General features: G+C 34.1%; 1 protein-coding gene across 2 annotated transcripts; it reads left to right on the top strand.

The window, feature by feature from the left end:
- The first annotated feature begins 324 nt into the window (after positions 1 to 324).
- Positions 325 to 16405, top strand: LOC113509015. Of its 2 annotated transcripts, none has more exons than XM_026892250.1 (4): positions 325 to 840; positions 11291 to 11431; positions 15132 to 15302; positions 16324 to 16405. In XM_026892250.1, exons 1-4 carry the CDS (start codon positions 687 to 689, stop codon positions 16395 to 16397), a joined length of 540 nt encoding a protein of 179 aa, XP_026748051.1. In that variant the 5' UTR covers positions 325 to 686; the 3' UTR covers positions 16398 to 16405. The 2 variants fall into 2 exon arrangements, with proteins under 2 accessions (XP_026748051.1, XP_026748052.1); XM_026892251.1 differs by lacking the exon at positions 325 to 840 and adding an exon at positions 1609 to 2134.
- The last annotated feature ends 1837 nt before the right edge of the window (positions 16406 to 18242 follow it).

Below are 18242 nucleotides of genomic sequence, written 5' to 3'. Positions count from 1 at the left end.
GGACTTATTAATATTAATGAAATTTCATATTTAATTAATAACAATCGACATTATAAAAAGAATTGCATCTTTATGAAAATGCGCCAAATTATTTACTTACGTACTAAATTAATTGCAAATATTTAGCAATTTCAATACTTGAAACAGTCACAGATTATATCAACTATTTTCAATTGACACACATACTTACCTAATTATTTTCAATTACTACTAGTCACTGATAAAGCTTTATAATACGCTGGGCTGAAAATTAAAAACAAAATGGCAGCTCAACTTTAAGGTGATTTCAAACTCAGTGAGAATTTAGAGCCTACAGAGAAGTTACATTACTCCTCGCGCTAACATTGACGAATCACTCAAATGTATTGAACTGACAAGTCATAGTCACGTCACTTGTCGAAACGGAATGTCATTCATATACATTTGAAGTATTTTTTTCGTATTCAAGTCTAATGCGATGTAAAATTGTCTGGGCCCTACAAAGTGCCCGGCGTTTATTTCTATTACGTCCAATCCAGCGTATTAAAAAGCTAAAAAAAGACAGTGGGAACAGATAACAAAAAAAAAACATTTGACGCATATTCACAAAAAAAAACAACTCGTGTCAAAACATCAAACCATAGACAAGGAAATAGAACGTAAATACACGTTCGCGATACTTCGTAAATAGGCGTAAAAAAGCAGAAATGTTTGGTATTTTTGAGATGTATCGGAAGCAAGTGGCGGCTCTCATTCTGCCTCTCGTCTTGGCCTCCTTGGCGGGGTACTCCTCCGAGGCCCTCAGTACATTCGGCGTCTCAAACACGAAACCACCGTCACCAGCCCCAACAGCACCTCCTGGTAAATATTCTTTTATATAATGGGACACAGGTACGCACACAAAAACAAAATAGTACACAAAATCACTGTTTGACAAAAAAAAACTATAGACGAAAAGACACTTGTACACGTGTGTTCAGCACATTAAATTGTTTTTACAAGTTGCAGGTGAAAAGAGGATATTATCTGTCCCATTATATAAAATATGTTTACCCCAGCACAGGCGTTTTCACAACACCAAGCAAGTTTTATTCAAAACCTGCTTCAGAATCATCAAATAACGTTAAAAACACAATATACTGTACATAATTGTCAAAAATCACATTCAAAATTAACGATTTAACGTTCCAGACTTGTTGTTTTCTGTAAAATGTGGCTCGGGAAACTCGGTTTTCTGCCAATTTTTGTTTCTTTCTGGACGATTGGACTGTGTTTCGGAGCTTTTAGCCCTGTTTTTGGCGTTATTAAAACTGATTCACCTTTAAAATCTCCGTCGCCAACGCCGCCGTCGGGTAAGCGATTATATATAATGGGACCTTTTTTTCTAAAACTTTATTTACTTTAGTAACTTTTTAATGTGACGTTATTACATAGTATAAACTAACCTTTTTTTAAATTAGTAAATTGTTGTGTAAATATGTTGCTTGTATATAATGCGATTTTATTTCTTTATATTTTGAATTTAAGTTTAGATTGTAAGTAACTGTCTTAGATTTGTTGGTTTTAATGATTAATTTTATTTTATTTTCTGAATTTGTAGCATACACTAAATATACGAAGCGAAAAACTGTCTCATTATATAAGTTTATTAATGACGGCATAGAAAACACTCTTTTCTGTATTACACACTTTATTTATACAAAAAAAAAGCAAATTAGCAAAACACATGACCTCTTATTACAAACAGAAATGAAAAAAAGGATTGTAATAATGAGAAATATAATATACACTAGAAAATACCATCACTGAGTTTTTTAAACATAAGAAAACAATTTAGCAGTTTGCAAAACAAAAACACTGCTTTTCACGGTTAGGTACGTACTCTGACAGCGAAATTGGCGCTAAAATCCGCCATTTGCAATCCCACAGACGACAAACAACTACAAACTTTTTGTTTGAACACCAAACTTTTTAGAAAGGAGTTTTTAATTTATTAAAGTGATAAAAATGAGGGGCAAGCGAGAGATAGCCGCTTTAATACCAATTGTTATCGTTGCAATGCTGAATGTTAAGTGTTCCAACGGTTTTGGCATTTCATCGTTCGGAAAGGCCAATACTGACCCACCCAAGCCAGCCAGTACTACCACACCACCGGGTAAGACTTACAAATATTTCATACGAGGAGCTTTCATACATTTTACTGTGTACAGTTTTCATACAAAGCTTCCATACAAACACATACAAGGCATATAACGCATGGGATGAGATTGCTTTTTCGATGTTTTAAGTTTAGTTATATTAAAACTCAGTTTCTGAATACATGCTTTCTAAAACATAAATGGCGCAGTAGTTTTCATAATAATTTTTACAAGTTAAACATTTTACCAATTGCCATAAAATTAAGAAAAAAATATTTCAAAGTTTTTTTTTTCAAATAAGCGCTGTTTAGCTCTAATCAAGCTAATATTTGGCTTTTGAATCAGAATTAGCAGAAACCGAGTTTCATGTTTGAAACATATTAAATAAATTAAGGTACTCTAACTGGATTGTACATAATTTTAATGGATGTACAAAAGAAGAAAACTACACCCGGAAACTAATGAAAATGCATACAAAAAACTTACAAATCAAGAAAAAAAATCAAGATTTAAATTTCAATGACATACATAATATACTCTACTTAATTAAATGGGTACTTACACAAAACTTCACGGTAATCTGAAAATTGAGGCAAAATAACCACTTAATATATGTCTCGATATCTTTTACACTAGCTGTTGTCCGCGACTTCGTCCCCGTGAGTAGAAGATATAAGTTATGATTTATATTCGCCCTGTTTTTTTCACATTTTCCATTGTATCTTCGCTCCTATTAGTCGCAGCCTAATGGTTTATAGCCTAAAGCCTTCCTCGATGAATGGTCTATTCAACACAAAAAGAATTTTACAATTTGGACCAGTCGTTTCTGAGATTAGCGCGTTCAAACAAACAAACTCTTCAGCTTTATATATTAGTATAGATAATACAAAATTATCTAAACAATATAATAACTTACAATTTTTTTACGTAACATAACCATGAAAACTATGATAAACGATATGAATAATAAGCGTATTTATGGTAAGTATTGGAAACAAAAGTATTTTGAAGTAAAAAGTACAAATTAAATTAGATTAGATTCACAATCAAATGCAAATGTTATTGTAATTGGCACTTAGTAAAAAAATGAACTAAAAAGACAACGTTTTCTAAATTCTGGTATCGAATTTTAAAAGTCTAGAAAGTTGATGATAGAAATAATCAAAATGTTTATATTTACTTAACTTATTAGTAAATGAAGACATAATAAATATAGAGAATATTATTTAAACAAAAGCAAAAAACTAATTATAATTTTTCTGACTAATAAATCTTTATTTACCAAGGTCTTATAAAATTAAAATACGATCACAAAAAACTAACAAAAATAAAATATAACCTCAAAGTTTAAGTCCCGCCAAAAGTAAACGTCAAGAATTAAAAATGCATAACATTTGGCGCGCATCGAACTTTTTCGGCTGTCAAACGTCCGCGGCCATTTTGTATTTCTTAATCACTGGATGGATGATCGGAGATTCAACGGAGGCTTTGACAACCTTCGGGAAAACTAATACGCCAACACCAGCTCCGCCTTTCAGTAAGTAATCATTAATTTGAACTGATTTTGTATATTTTTGAAAGCTGAAATTTGTAGAAAGTGTATATATATGAATTGAGGTTGAAACCTGCTTGTACGTATTTATAATAAATGCAAAAGAATTCACTTTAGATAAAAAAAAGTTAAGCTTATATTAAAAATGATATTGCTTTACACTCAACTTCCGTTGTCCTATATTGAGAAAAAAGTACAGATTTTTTTATTGAAAAAGCAAATAACTTATTTTTATCACTTACGATGTCTCCAACAAGTTTCAGTAATTATTATTTCTGTAATTTAAAACTTTAAAATCAGTTCAAATTAAAATATAAATGTATATAATATATTTTTGTGAATGTATCATTATTAAATCATATTTAGCACGCTAGATAGGCATGAATGCACTTTTGAAAAGACTAGTTCTAATATTCACGTTGAAAAACTAAAATATTATTATATTTTCCTTTCATTTTTTATAATATTGCATGTTTTTTTTTCTTTATTGAACTAGGTATGTAATTTGACCGTAAGTAAAAAGTCTTTTATAAGTTTATGACTCCTTTTGGTACACAAGAAAAGTTGAACGATTTTCGTGTCTTTTTACAAACACATATTAAATAAATAAATGACTGATAGATATACATTTTAGTTCTACATATATTTGAATTGTTTGTTTGTAACTTTGGTTTTTTGTCGTGTTATTTTTAAACTGTTTTAGTGAAAAAACACCAAGATTGTTTAACTTTTTAAATACCTACCATTTTTAACTAAATGAAAGTACCTACCTACTTATATCAATTAAGTTATTGAAACAATTGATTGCTTGCGTTATTGTCATTTTGTATTGAATTAAGACTGTATATTTATATTGGTATTGCATATAATTTGTGTTTTCATCATTTATGCGTCATTTAAATGTGTTTTGAACAGAGTATGGTGGATTTGTTATGGATAGGTTGATAGGGTCCTGTTAAATTAGGTAGCCGTGGTTGCTTACATAGTTCTTGTATCAAGTTTAACCTAAGTTTTCATCGGAAACAAGTTTAAGTTGCTTAAGCTTGCTTTAGAAATAGTTAAAAATAATGAGATTGAATCTGTCCCACTGCAGGCCTCTCGAACAGTAAACGAACATTGATAAACACGCTTATGAACTGCCCCACGGTGGAGCGCCACTAAGAGCTTTAATGGCGCCCACCGTGGGACCTAATTCCAAAGTGAATGATTTTAACTAGAGATGCGCCGAATAACTATTCGGTATTCGGTATTCGGCGTATTCGGCAATTTTTTCACTATTCGTATTCGGCCGAATTATTCGGTTTGGTGCCGAATATATTCGGTTCTTTTTTTTTCCGCCACATTACCCGATGTAGAACTAAAAGATATAACTTATTCTGTTATAAGTCTACGGAATACTATAAAAATATTGTTGAATTCAAAAATACTTTAACTCAGTGTTTATTTTTATCCAAAAATCAACATATTTATTTTTTAAACAACAACACATTACTTACAACTTTCTAGTCAATATTTATTTTAATTTTAAAAACGCTTTAATCAGTCTTTAATCATAAATTATACTTTTAGACCTCCAAACAAAATATTTCAACCATAGAACAAGATAATAATCCCTACTATAATATTATAAATGCGAAAGTAACTCTGTCTGTCCGTCTGTTACGCTTTCACGTCTAAACCACCGAACTGCTTTTAATGAAATTTGGTACAGATATAAGGTTGACCTTGGGAAAGAACATAGGATAGTTTTTATCCCGGATTTTTGAAGAGTTCTCTTGCAAACGCGGTATAACCGACATCGACGCGGGCGAAGCCGTGGGCGAAAAGCTAGTAAAATTAATTTCTGAAACTAACCTAAGTTAAAACTTAAAAAATATCTTTTTTTTTTATATTTGATCTTGCGGGTGGCAACTAAGGACATGTTGAAACCTGTTTACTAATAAATTAAAATAAAAAAATTGTAATAAAATTTTGAACCGAATAGTTCGGCCGAATATTCGGTTCGGTAAACTTTAAACCGAATAGTATTCGGCATTCGGTTATTCGGTGAAACCACTATTCGGCGCATCTCTAATTTTAACTATTTTATTTTGGGTCTAACTCAATATATCATATAATTATCCTTTCTAGTCAATATCAAGACTGGTTATCAGAATTCTGATGACAACAAGCTAACCGAGTACTTTGAATAATAATAGTTTTATTGCTGTCGTGAAAATATGTAATTTTGATACAAAAGTACATAAAACCCTTTATCTAGTAGCTTTAAACACAAGTTACACAACCCATAGACAATCGTCAATTTTATTACAATCGTAACAAAACGACAGACAGTATAAAACAAGTCTATAATATACTTATAAATAGGTTATTGTCGAGAAAACAAAAGAATAAAAAGGGTTACAAAAATATTCAAATATTACTTATACTATGGCAAATACATACGTCTATAAAAACAGACCTTGAAAGGTCAAAAAACTACGCAATATATTAGCAAAGTCACGGAAGGTCACAAAAGCGAAGACAATATCGAAAACCATAGACAAAACGATAGCTATCATTTTTATTGACAGCTGTCATAAATTCTTTGTGTCTATGCTTTTGAAGTTGGCAATAAATTCTCGTTATCAGTCGTTCTGATCATTTTTGTTTGAATTGGAAGGATAGGTTTATGATTATTCTGTTTTTTTTCTTTTATAAAACTGGGTTGCGATATGGCTTGTGTAGAACTCTAATTTTGTCCCATAGAAACGGATTGAGCATTGATCACCAGGCTAGCTTACTGCGGATGAATACAAATGCCATTTATTAAATGATGTAACGATTTACTCACGCGTATTTAACGGGGTAGCACGACTAGTTTCGGACCCAACCGGAGTCCTTACCTAGACCGATAAATACGCATGAGTAAACCGTTGCATCGTTTAATAATGAATCATTCTCACGATAGTTAATATCAAAATACAGATGCCAATATTTAGAAGTCAGTTTGGCTCATAATGTTTTCCTTCACCGTTTGTCAGTGGTGTCTGAAGAATAATTAAGAAATTTAAACATTTTGATAAAATGATTAACGGCTGCTGGTGTGCCCACAAGGCTGGGTGCCGCATTACGACGCTGAATCGCTTTGATCAATGAATTTCTAAATCGAAAATTATAAATTAATGTATACGAAAGAAAACACATACCAAACTCATAACCTCACTTTTAAATCCGCAGTCGCGTAAGTTTTTTCTTGAAATGTCAGTGGTGACTTGAAAAACAAATAAAAGAAAAAACACATTTAAATGCAAACACCATTTTAAATTGCTCCCAATTATGCAGATATATATAATTTAAAACAGTAGCAAGTTAACGTAAATTACGACGCATTGTTTAAAAGTAAAAAGAAAATTATAGCATAGACAATAAGTAGTTTATTTTTTAGCTAACGTATTTTTATACAGCCGTGGCTGACCTTCGTTATACTGCAGTGTTAAATATTCTTTATTTAAATTACCAGGGTTTCATTGGTTAAAATAGTTCTTAAGTTTTATTATCATAGTTTGAAAAAGTTTCAACTGCTTTCAAATTAAAGATTGTGCAAAAATTAGATTTCCCGACTGCATTCTCTTATCCTACGTTCAGGCTAAGTGAATTATTCCAAAATGCTTAAAATACAATATAATTGGAAATTGTTGAATGTCTCTGCAATAATTGAATGTCTTTCTATACTCCAAGCGTGATTATCAATACTCTATCCCTTTTTATATTCTAAGAGGCCTTTGCCCAGCGCTGGGACATAAATAGGTTGGCCATATAAAGCTTTAGCCTATAAAGTATGTCTTAAACTTGAATACTACCTACTCGATAGCTGCAGTGACAGTTACAGGCTGGTTTTATTAAAAGCTTCAGTAATGGCGCCCAACGTGGGGCAGATCACAAGCGTGGTGATCAATGCTCATATTTTACAACCTATGTTATTAAACAGTTTCATTAAAAGTATAAAACCTTCCCTTCCCCCAAAAACAGAATTCCTATGAAATATTTTCGTCGTGTAACTATTTGAATACATTCTATTACAATAAAGTTTTATTGTCCAAGCGTGATTGTACATGCCGTTGCTATTAAAATATCTTCACGTTAGCAACGTTATGGGCTGACAGGTTATTTTTTTCGTAACGTCGTAATTTGTAAAAATGAAGCGAATATGTGAAAAAGAGTTTCCAAGCATGTGGAAAATATTTATACCATCCAATAACATTTGAAACTAAACTTCAATAAGAAGATGTTTGTGTATTAGTCTATTTCTGTGTTGGTAGCTTTCTTAGAGATTTTTTACTGCCATTTTCAGAAGACTTACCACCTATTAATAATGCTCGCGAACGAAAGAGAAAAAAAAAATGGCAGAAAATTCATTTTTTCTTCTTCTATTATCATAATCTTTTACCTACAAGCAAGATCAATATATTCTTCACAAATTTTGTTCTTAAGTTAGTTCCAGAGAACGAAAGCTTATATTTCACTGAAAATCTTTTGTTGCTCTAGTTTCCAAACGTTATTACGCAACACAACACAACCCCGATCTATTACAAAGCCGCCATGATAATTTATGCAACCTAGTTCCCGCTACTCGAAAACAGATGGCGCTCTATCGCTTTCGGAAGCGGTTTAGATTTACACGTAGCAATCACCAGTTTATCTTGATCTTTGACCGTAAGCTAATAAGGTGTGTTGCGAGGTCAAGATAAACTTGTTCTTGTTTCTTGCTACCGTATATAGTTTGTAATTTTAATAGGAATTTGTATGTCGGTGGTTGTTTGAAAGTGGACTTTAGAATGTTAGTTTTAAGTTGATTTTTGCTTGTTTTAAATAGTTTCACTACGGAAAATAGGTGGTTGGTAGAATTCTTAGTATTGAGTCCATATTTAATTATTTACGACGAAAGTTATTCTTGGTCTTTAAAAATTCTTGTAAACATATACGACCTCCGTGGTCGAGTGGCGTACGCATCGGTTTCGAGGTGTCGCTAGCTCTGAGGTCCCGGGTTCGATCCCCGGTCGGGTCAATGTAAAAATTCACATTTCTACATTGTCTCGGGTCTGGGTGTTTGTGGTACCTTCTTTGTATCTGAAATCCATAACACAAGTGCTTTGGCAACTTACTTTGGGTTCAGAACAATGTATGTGATGTTGTCCGCATTTATTTATTATTACATTTATTTATATACATACCTATAGTCCTATATTACATTATAAGGTATGTCTATTGATGACTACGTAATATTTTCAGGAAAAAATGTATGGTAAAACTAAATAGCGTTTCAGTATCAGAAACAAATATTATTTTACGGTGCGGTGACTGAAAATAAATAAAGGTTTTCGATAATCCCGAAACACGAAACACAACTAGTTTCTTATCGGATATATCCGAACCTCTAACCGAAAATTAACCAAATATTCATAACTTCCTTTATCCGAAACATCGTATCCCAAAATTACAATTAACCAGTTCGCATCTCTAGCACCCCTTTTAAAAAACGTTACATTAATAAATCCAGTTGCGCTCAACATTTATTTCTTGTCCCCTGACCTCCACTTGAGTTTTCCCCGTTTATAAATATCCCACTAATATTATTTTATTATAAATGACCAACAAAATACGTTACCGACTTACATTAAGTCCTTTTACAGCAAAAAAAGCCTTCGCTTTCCATAACGTCATTAAGTGTAGGGTGACCATGGGTTTCGGATATTTAAGGACATTTTCCTGTTAACAAAGCTTTTTTTAAAATAATTACAGTAGTATTTTGTGCTAGTATTTTAATTTAATATTATATTTTTAGCTTATATAATACTTACTGGTGAACTTTTATACTTTCGGTGACTTACTTAGAAATTAAAATCTAAAAGTAGCTAGTAAAAAATCACAGTAATTATACCTACTCTAGTTTTTCCTGCTTTTGCCTTTAGGTATAGTGGTATTTTTGTAGCAGACAATAAAATAATTGAATTGTACACCTTGCAGATTTCAAATTGGTGTCAGAAGATAATAGGCAATCTATAATTTTGTTTAGATTTATTCGATTTTCATTCACTGGTATCGTTATCTTAATATAATGTTAAACTATTTATTGCAATCATAGCAATTGCGATTTCATGTATTTAGATCTTAAAATACAGAGCACAAAAGGAATTATTTATGAGTTAAGATATTAATATACAGTACATAAAACAAACGTAGTTTTTCATGATCTACATAATACAGGCTTTTTTGCCAAATAACCCTGTACTATCCACAAAAAGGCCTCTTCTTCGCATAACCTTCCGCAGCAACCGGCCTATTTTTACTCAAGGATTCTGTCCCAACAATTTTATGGCCACCGCCCTAACCTTTACACAAGCTATCATATATTCACGTAAACCGTAGTTATTTGCATATCTTAACACGCAACCGTTGCCCAACACTTTGGCCAACTGTTTGGCCAATGTTTGTAACAAATGTTGGTGTCAGTTGTGTGAGTTATTACTTTAGGTAGTTTTAGTATGTAGTTTATTATGTTGTTAGGTAGAATGTTCGATTTATGTAGCTTTTAACCGATTATGCATAAAAGGAGGGTTATGTTTCTAATGTTTAGGTAATGTAGGTACTTGTATGTTTGCACGCTCAGTAGGTCAAAAGGGGTTGAAGTATTTCGGTTGGGGACAAGCTTTTAGTTTCATCATCATAGTTAGACAAATTTAGCAGTAGAAAAGTTGTCTACTAACCCTTAGTTCCGTTTAAATCAGCTGATTATGGTCGTCAACTCAATATCACCGAATCGCTCGTATTGAGTTAGACCTATGGGCCTTGGGTAGCATTCATTTACTAGCCATCGCTCTTCTCTCTCTGATTATGAAAAGATAGAGCACATCAAACTAACGATTATTCACTACTTCCCCAATTTTCCAATCTAGTTTAAGAAACGGTGTAATATAACAATCTCTTAGCCAGCATTTGCCAACATCTTGGCTCTTCAGCGATTCTTAAAACTCTATCTAGCTAGAAAAGAAAAGTTTCGAAACACAGGATCTCCAACATCTCTCAAATCTTCTTTGAGAAAATATAAAAGTAGCTCACGATCTCTCTAAATATCAATGAAACGACAAATTCCTGCTCTTCCATCACATATGAAATCCCCTGAATAACCTTTTCCGTTTGTCAATCCCACAGCTCTTAATAAAAGCGTACCGCGTAGTTTCTCGTACCTCTCAACATCTTCAAAGGCTTTTTTCAGAGACAAACAAAAATATCCCCCCAAGCCCCCAACATTCAACAGTTCTTCAACATTTAAGCAATTACCATATACTTCTCTCTTTCTTAAAATAACAACATTAAAAGCCCACCCAACTCTTTCGCATTCAAAGAAGAATTAAAACTCCCAAACATTTCAAACAGAAGAAACAATCAACAGTCCCCCAAAAATCATTTACCAATGCATCGACCCTAATAACGAATCGAAACCAACTTCCAAACATTCCATTAAGAAGGACCAACTCCACTAACAAATTGAAACTCACTCCTAAAAGGAGGTTCAGTGAAACAGTCCTCAAACATCATTTACCTCCGCAACAACCCCTGCTAACGTACATACAAATTCCAGCTCGACCGTGCACGCGCCAGGCGGAGTGCGCCGGCATCAGCAGCAGCTCCTGCGTCCGCACCCACTATGACCCCACCACTCGCTGCCTCTGTGGTGACAACCAGCCTCCAGTTAATGGGCAGTGCGACTCCCAGACGAAAGGTAAGGATGGTAGATGGATCATCATCATCGGAATATCCTTTTCCCAATTATGTTGGGGTCGGCTTCCAGTCTAACCGGATTCAGCTAAGTACCAGTGTTTTACAAGGAGCGACTGCCTATCTGGCCTCCTCAACCCAGTTGCCTGGGCAATACGATACCCCTTGGTTAGACTAGTTGTCAGAATTTCAAGCTTCTGACTACCTGTAACGACTGTCAAGGATGTAGGAATAACAGCCGGGACCCACAATTTAACGTGCCTTCCGAAACACGGAAGATGGTTATATTTTCTATAATAATATTGTAAACGGAAAGGCAGCGTGCTGCTGGAGAGTGTGTTGCTCTGTTTCTTCTCTCACAGCAAAAGCACTGAGGAAGCGATGATTTTCAGACTGGGAATGTTGGTCTAGTGGTTAGTGACCTTCACTGCTATACCGAAGGTCGTGGGTTTCGATTCCCATCCTGGATAAATATTTTTATGAGCACGATCTCTGTCAGGTCTGGGTGTAATTTGTCTATATTATGTATGTATTTAGAAATATTTATCCCACCAAATAATTTTCATGTAAAATGTTGCCAAGACGAGCTCATATGATTCGCACTGTCACTGTTATCAGATCTCATGTAACATCTAACACTACACGCCCTAACTCTACAAGGCCTAACTTCACAAACTCTACACCTTAGTCAAAATATGTGGCTTGGCCATTTCGCTACGTTCACATCGGCGTAAGGTGAAAAATTAATTCACTGTTCATTACTTTTGTGTTCTTGTAGTAGATCAGATGTCTAGTACTCATAATACAAGCTCAAGCAGGTTTGAGACTAGATGGCGTTGTGAGTGATATAGAATAATGTTATTATTGCTATTGTATCATTATATTATTAAAGGCGTACCGCGGCCCCACGATCTCAATGAACATGAATTGACCGACTAAAGACTAAAATATTAAAACTTCAATCTTAACCTTCCGAACGAGCGGAAGCTTCAATAATAGACTGACTGGCTGTCAATAGACTTAAATATTGTTTACATAAAATGTTTGATATTCAAAAGTGCCTTCATCATCATCATCATCCACAGCCTTTATCCTCCCACTGCTGGGCATAGGCCTCCCCATTTTCGTGCCAATTTCTACGGTCCTGTGCTAGCCTCATCCAGACTCGACCCGAGACCTTTATAATGTCATCGACCCATCTTGCTCCCGGACGACCGACGCTTCTTTTGCCTTGTCTTGTCCACCATTCTGTCACCGCCTTAGTCCACCTGCCATCACTTCGTCTGGCCAAGTGGCCTGCCCAGCTCCACTTCAGCCTCGTTATTGTGTCAGCGACGTCTCGAACTTTGGTTCGTTTTCGGATATCCACATTACGGACTCGGTCTTGGAGTTTGATGCCTAGCATAGCGTTCTCCATGGCTCTCTGTGCTACTTAAAGTGCCTTACACTGCTCTAATTGAAATAAAGTATTTGACTATGACTTTAAATTACACAAAATATGCCATAGAACCTATGTCTTATCCATAACCAGAGAAAACCTATACGAAAATAACTGAAAAACCGCTTAATTACTTAAAAAAATATCGTTTTAATTATCCCGTTACAATGCCGTGACAACAACTTTCCTTCTAATTGATCCAATAAGGTTTTATCTAACTTCATCAGCGAGAAACATAAAATATTTTACTACTTACTCACACTTTTTAACCCTTAATAAAAGTTGAGATTTTCATAATAGTATACAATCACGATTTACTTTTGAACATTGTGTAGCAGTTTTATATTTGATGATTCTTTGTCTGTTTTTCCTGACTAATTGCCGTCATTCTTGAAGATATCAGGGACCCCAATTCCGCTATTTGCAAGGGCCTATGGATGAATTTAAATAGGATTAGATTTGACACTATTCGTATTCTAATAAGCATTTTCCTTACACAATAATTGGAAATTCATTGTTTTGACAGAGACTAGTCGGTCGCCTAATGGAAATCCAATGTTGTGAAAATGCTTATAAGGATACGAAGAGTGTAATTTTAATCCAATTTGCAATGCCGGCGTTAGGGGGGGGGCGTGATGCGGCGATGGCCCAAGGCGACAAATTCTGGGGGGCGCCAAGGAAGTTCTGAAGTTGGAGTCTCTTGCCTCTCCTGGCGCAAACCCTCAGAACTGTGCTCTACGCTAGAGGTGGAATACTTCCACCGCCAAACGTAACGCTAAAGGAAAGATGAAATTCTTAATATAATTTTACTTGGGATCAGCAAAAAATTAACACTTGATATTGCTTCCCTCAAGTGGGCGCCACAATATTTTCGCCCGGGGTGTCAGTGGCCCTTACGCCGGCACTGCCAATTTCCATTCGTCTGACAAAATAATTATTTACTCTCTTTTATTTAGCATAGAATTAACACATATTAAATTTTTTATCCCAATTTTATGTTCCCGTGGGATCAATTTCGATTCGCAGGGGGCGCGACCGCGGGCAACCACTAGTCCAAAACAAAAATTGGACGTGACTTTGCACTTATTATTCAAATCCTTAGCTTTTCATGTCGACTACACATAATTATAAGAAGTATTCGTTAATTTTGAGCATTTACTTACCACTTATTTTGATTTACATCTTTAATATACGTTTAACACGTAAACTTTAGTGAAATACTTACACGGAATGTTTATAACTCCGCGATAAGCTTTCAAGGTTTTTTTTCCTTCTTTTAATGTTAATATCAGGGACTTTAAATTAACACTAATGTTATTTAAAAAGAGGTTTTACGTGGTATAACCTACAAAGGATTAAGTGGTTTGACTTGACAGCTATAACTGCACAATTTGATCTATCAAAGGTTAAACTTCGCTTGACAAAGATGGGTGACTATCTTTTGTCATAACGAGTTCCGCCATGTTTCAGAGGGCACCTTACATTGTGAATACCAGCTGTTATTCAGACATTTTCGACCTTCCTTACAGATAGTCAGAAGTTAGAAATTCTGACAACCAGTCTGACTATTATTGCCGTCGTGATTGTCTAAATGCGTTTGTCTTTTTCGCTGAAATTCAGCCATCCAGGATCTACAATGAAACCAACGAAAACCACCGAAACACTTATTTTCGGTGTGTCCCAGGGGGAACAAATAACTGCCTTGGAACCCTGATTTCGGTCAGTAGAAGTCTGGTAACAACCCAAAGCGGGAGGAGAAAATTTATGACAGTATACACAGACTGACCAAGAAAACTCAATTCCATTTTTTAGCTGTTGCCCGCGACTTCGTCCCCATGGGTAGAAGATATAAGTTATGATTTATACCTGCCCTGTATTTTTCTTATTTTCCATTGTATCTTCGCTCCTATTAGTCGCAGCGTGATGGTTTATAGCCTAAAGCCTTCCTCGATGAATGGTCTATTCAACACAAAAAGAATTTTTCAATTTGGACCAGTAGTTTCTGAGATTAGCGCGTTCAAACAAACAAACAATCAAACTCTTCAGCTTTATATATTAGTATAGATTTGATTTTGAATCCTTTTTTTTTGTATATTTATCTTTTAAAACTAAGAACGGTTTAGGATATTTTGATAAACCATTTCAACCAATTCTACAGTATTTCTTTTTACTTTCGCGCAACGCCATCTACTCCCAAAATAAGCAAAGTTTAACTGTGTGATATATATATATATAAATATTTATCTATCTGTCTGTCCACACCCAGCTTTGTACCACGCCTGCGCGAACAGCGACGAATGCAACGACGGTTTGATCTGCGGCACACCGAACATCACGGGCACTGCGCCCGCGCACCTCCGCGTGCACGCCCCGCAGGACAAGATCTGCCTCTGCGATGCCGAGAATGGATTCGTTGAGAAGGAGCATACTTGCAGCGGTAAGTATAGTTTTGAAGATGATGAGATTTTTGGGTAAAAGTTAATTAATATTTTGTACAATCTATATGGATTTAAAAAAATAGTAAATACTTTCAATATTTTATGCACAAAATTGGAGTATCTGACCGGTTTATACTTATATAAACAGTAAACAGGGCCGTATTTAGGGGCCCAGAGGCCTCGAGGCAACAAAGGAGTGGAGGCCCCCCATTCATCGAAAAATTAATCGAGCTTTGTTTTAGATGCCCACCGTAGTTATTAACACAGGCACCGGTCACCTTACACTTCGAAGCCACGACAACCACGCAATCCCGTTTCTTTTACCATTTTTATCGGGAGTGCTTGGCCCCTGGTCATAGTGTGCCCCTAGGCAGTGGCCTAAAGTGCCTTATATTCATAAGGCTGACAGTACATACTGTTTAAACGTACGTCTGTATATTTGTTCCGACTAATCTCTGAAATGGCTGGACCGTTTTTTGTGTTGACCGTGTTTACTAGCGACCAGAGCCCCGATTTTGCTGTTTACAATGGCAATTGGATTAAATTTGAAACTAAGAATATTTTCTTAAACATTTTGACAAAACAATAATTGGAAATTCATTTTATTTAAAAATTGTGTTAAAAAATTCTTTGAATAATAAGAATAGTGCCAATTCAATCCAATTTCCATTAATTCATCGGCCATTCGAAATAGCAGATTTGGGACCCAGGGAATTGATTGCTTTTATATTATACTAGCTGTTGCCCCCGACTTCGTCCGCATGGTTAGAAGATATAAAATAGAATTTTTGAACGGAAGCCGTCGATGAATATTTTTCCCCGTTTTTGCGACATTTTCCATTGTATCTTCGCTCCTAATAGTTGCAGCGTGATGTTCTGCGTCTATTGAACACAACAAGAATTTTTCAATTTGTACCAGTAGTTCCTGAGATTAGCGCGTTCAAACGAACTCTTCAGCTTTATATATTAGTATAGAAGTATAGATATACATATATAAATAATTATTTTTATTTTTTTCAGACGCTGACATTCTCAAGACATCCCTGGTCGCCATCTTCGTGGTCTCATGCATAAGGAAAATTTTAGCTAATTAATTTAAGATTAATCACTTTTTAATTTCTCCAATTTTTGTGATTGTCACTTTACATAGTTTTGGAGAATCCGGTTTTTTTTGTCACTTTATAATGAATATAGATTGTTTATCAATATGAAAATGTTTAAGTCTCAAAACAATAAAATATTTGCACGGATAGCCGAGTGATATAAGGTCACTAGCAAAACCCATTGTGCGCGAAGTGTCACGAGTTCGATCCCCACGTCAGACAAGCATTTGTGTGATCCACGAATGCTTGTCCTGAGTCTGGGTGTCTTTGTGCATGTGACTTGAATATTTATGAAACCTCCCGCGATACAAGGATTGAAAATAGTGGGAAAGCGTATTTTTTTCAGAAGAAACAAATGAACAAAATATTGAATATCTCAATCGATTTCGATGTCACAAAACCTCAAATACTTTACTAACTGAGCCATAAGAAATTCTTAAATGTCTCTTGTTAAACCTTAAAGTGGTGAAAACAACATGACATTTTAAAAACCACTTACAACTGAGTGACATTTCGAAAGGGCCCATAAAACCGGATTGTCCAAATATAAGTATATTATTTCTAGTTGTAATATCACAATTTTGTAGAAGTATCAATTAAAAAGAGATATGTAAAATAAAATTTTACTATAAAAAGAAATAGATGCTAAAATACTTTTGCGAATTTATTCCTTAATTTTATCACTTAAAAATTTAGTACAAAATCACATCTAGCTTTTAAATTAAATAAAAATAAATGCTTAGAATTAAAATATATTAAAAATAAACATACGTCCATTAATTGTAAGCTTGTTGTAAATAGATTTAATATTTAGAATTAAAAAGTTACTAAAAAACTCTAACTTACCGAATAAATTATTAATAACACCAGCCTGTAACTGTCCCACTGCAGGCCTCTCATACAGAGAACGAGCATTGATCACCACGCTTGTGAGGTGCCCCACGGTGGGGCGCCATTAAGAAATTGTTTTCCTAAATGCATTCTAGAATAAAATTAAGGTTATAATTTATTCTGTAAGAATTGAGAATAGATAATTAATACTACATAAATAATATTAATATCTAATAGTCCGTTAATTGAAATACAAAACGTAATTAAGTCTTTAAAAGTTAAAAAACAATTAGAAAATGTATTAAAATCTGCCACAGACTATAAATTACAAGAAAAACTGTTTTAAAATAGAAGATCGATCAATTTTGCGAACTTATCCACAAAATTAATAATCATATTAAATTGGTCACTGCTGTATTGTAAACTAAAAAAAATAAAATAAATTATTTATTGAAATGCTTCTTAAAAATCAATTAAATTAAGAAGCACAAAAACAACGCAAAACTGCTAAAAATAACATTTAAAAATGTCAAACGGTATAAATAGAAGCCATTTTGACTTTTTCGTGCTGAAGTCCAAAATGGCGGGCAATGCATTTTAGTATTATCACGTAAATTAAGTACTAAAAGAAGTAGCGTTACTAAACGTAAAACGTATTTAAATCATAAAATATAAAACTATTTTTCATTCATTTAAATCTAAGTCATTTATCTCTAATACAATTATATTCTCATGTAGATTTTTTTAGATATAATTACTGTGTACGTTTGATTAAATTAATAAAGAGTTAAAAAAGCAAGTGCTGTTTTAATTCTTAACATATAAGAACCCGATATACAATAAAGTATACATATATTGTATTAGTAATTTCGATTTAAAAACGTATTTTTTTGGTTTTATTTTGCAGCTTATTTATTTTAATTATATTCTTTTTAAATCCCTACTAATATTATAAATGCGAAAGTAACTCTGTCTGTCTGTCTGTTTGTTACGCTTTCACGTCTA

Source organism: Trichoplusia ni, chromosome 3 (genome assembly GCF_003590095.1).
Source record: "Trichoplusia ni isolate ovarian cell line Hi5 chromosome 3, tn1, whole genome shotgun sequence".
Taxonomy (NCBI): Eukaryota; Metazoa; Arthropoda; class Insecta; order Lepidoptera; family Noctuidae; genus Trichoplusia; species Trichoplusia ni.
Note: the sequence above shows the minus strand (reverse complement) of the source record. Positions and strands in the feature narration are given on the sequence as shown.

Excerpts from the sequence above, each read along its gene's own strand:
- LOC113509015 (XM_026892250.1), top strand. The coding sequence starts at position 687 with ATGTTTGGTATTTTTGAGATGTATCGGAAGCAAGTGGCGGCTCTCATT. Across the intron at positions 841-11,290 it reads AGCCCCAACAGCACCTCCTG|CTCGACCGTGCACGCGCCAG; the intron begins GTAAATATTCTT and ends TACAAATTCCAG. Across the intron at positions 11,432-15,131 it reads GTGCGACTCCCAGACGAAAG|CTTTGTACCACGCCTGCGCG; the intron begins GTAAGGATGGTA and ends GTCCACACCCAG.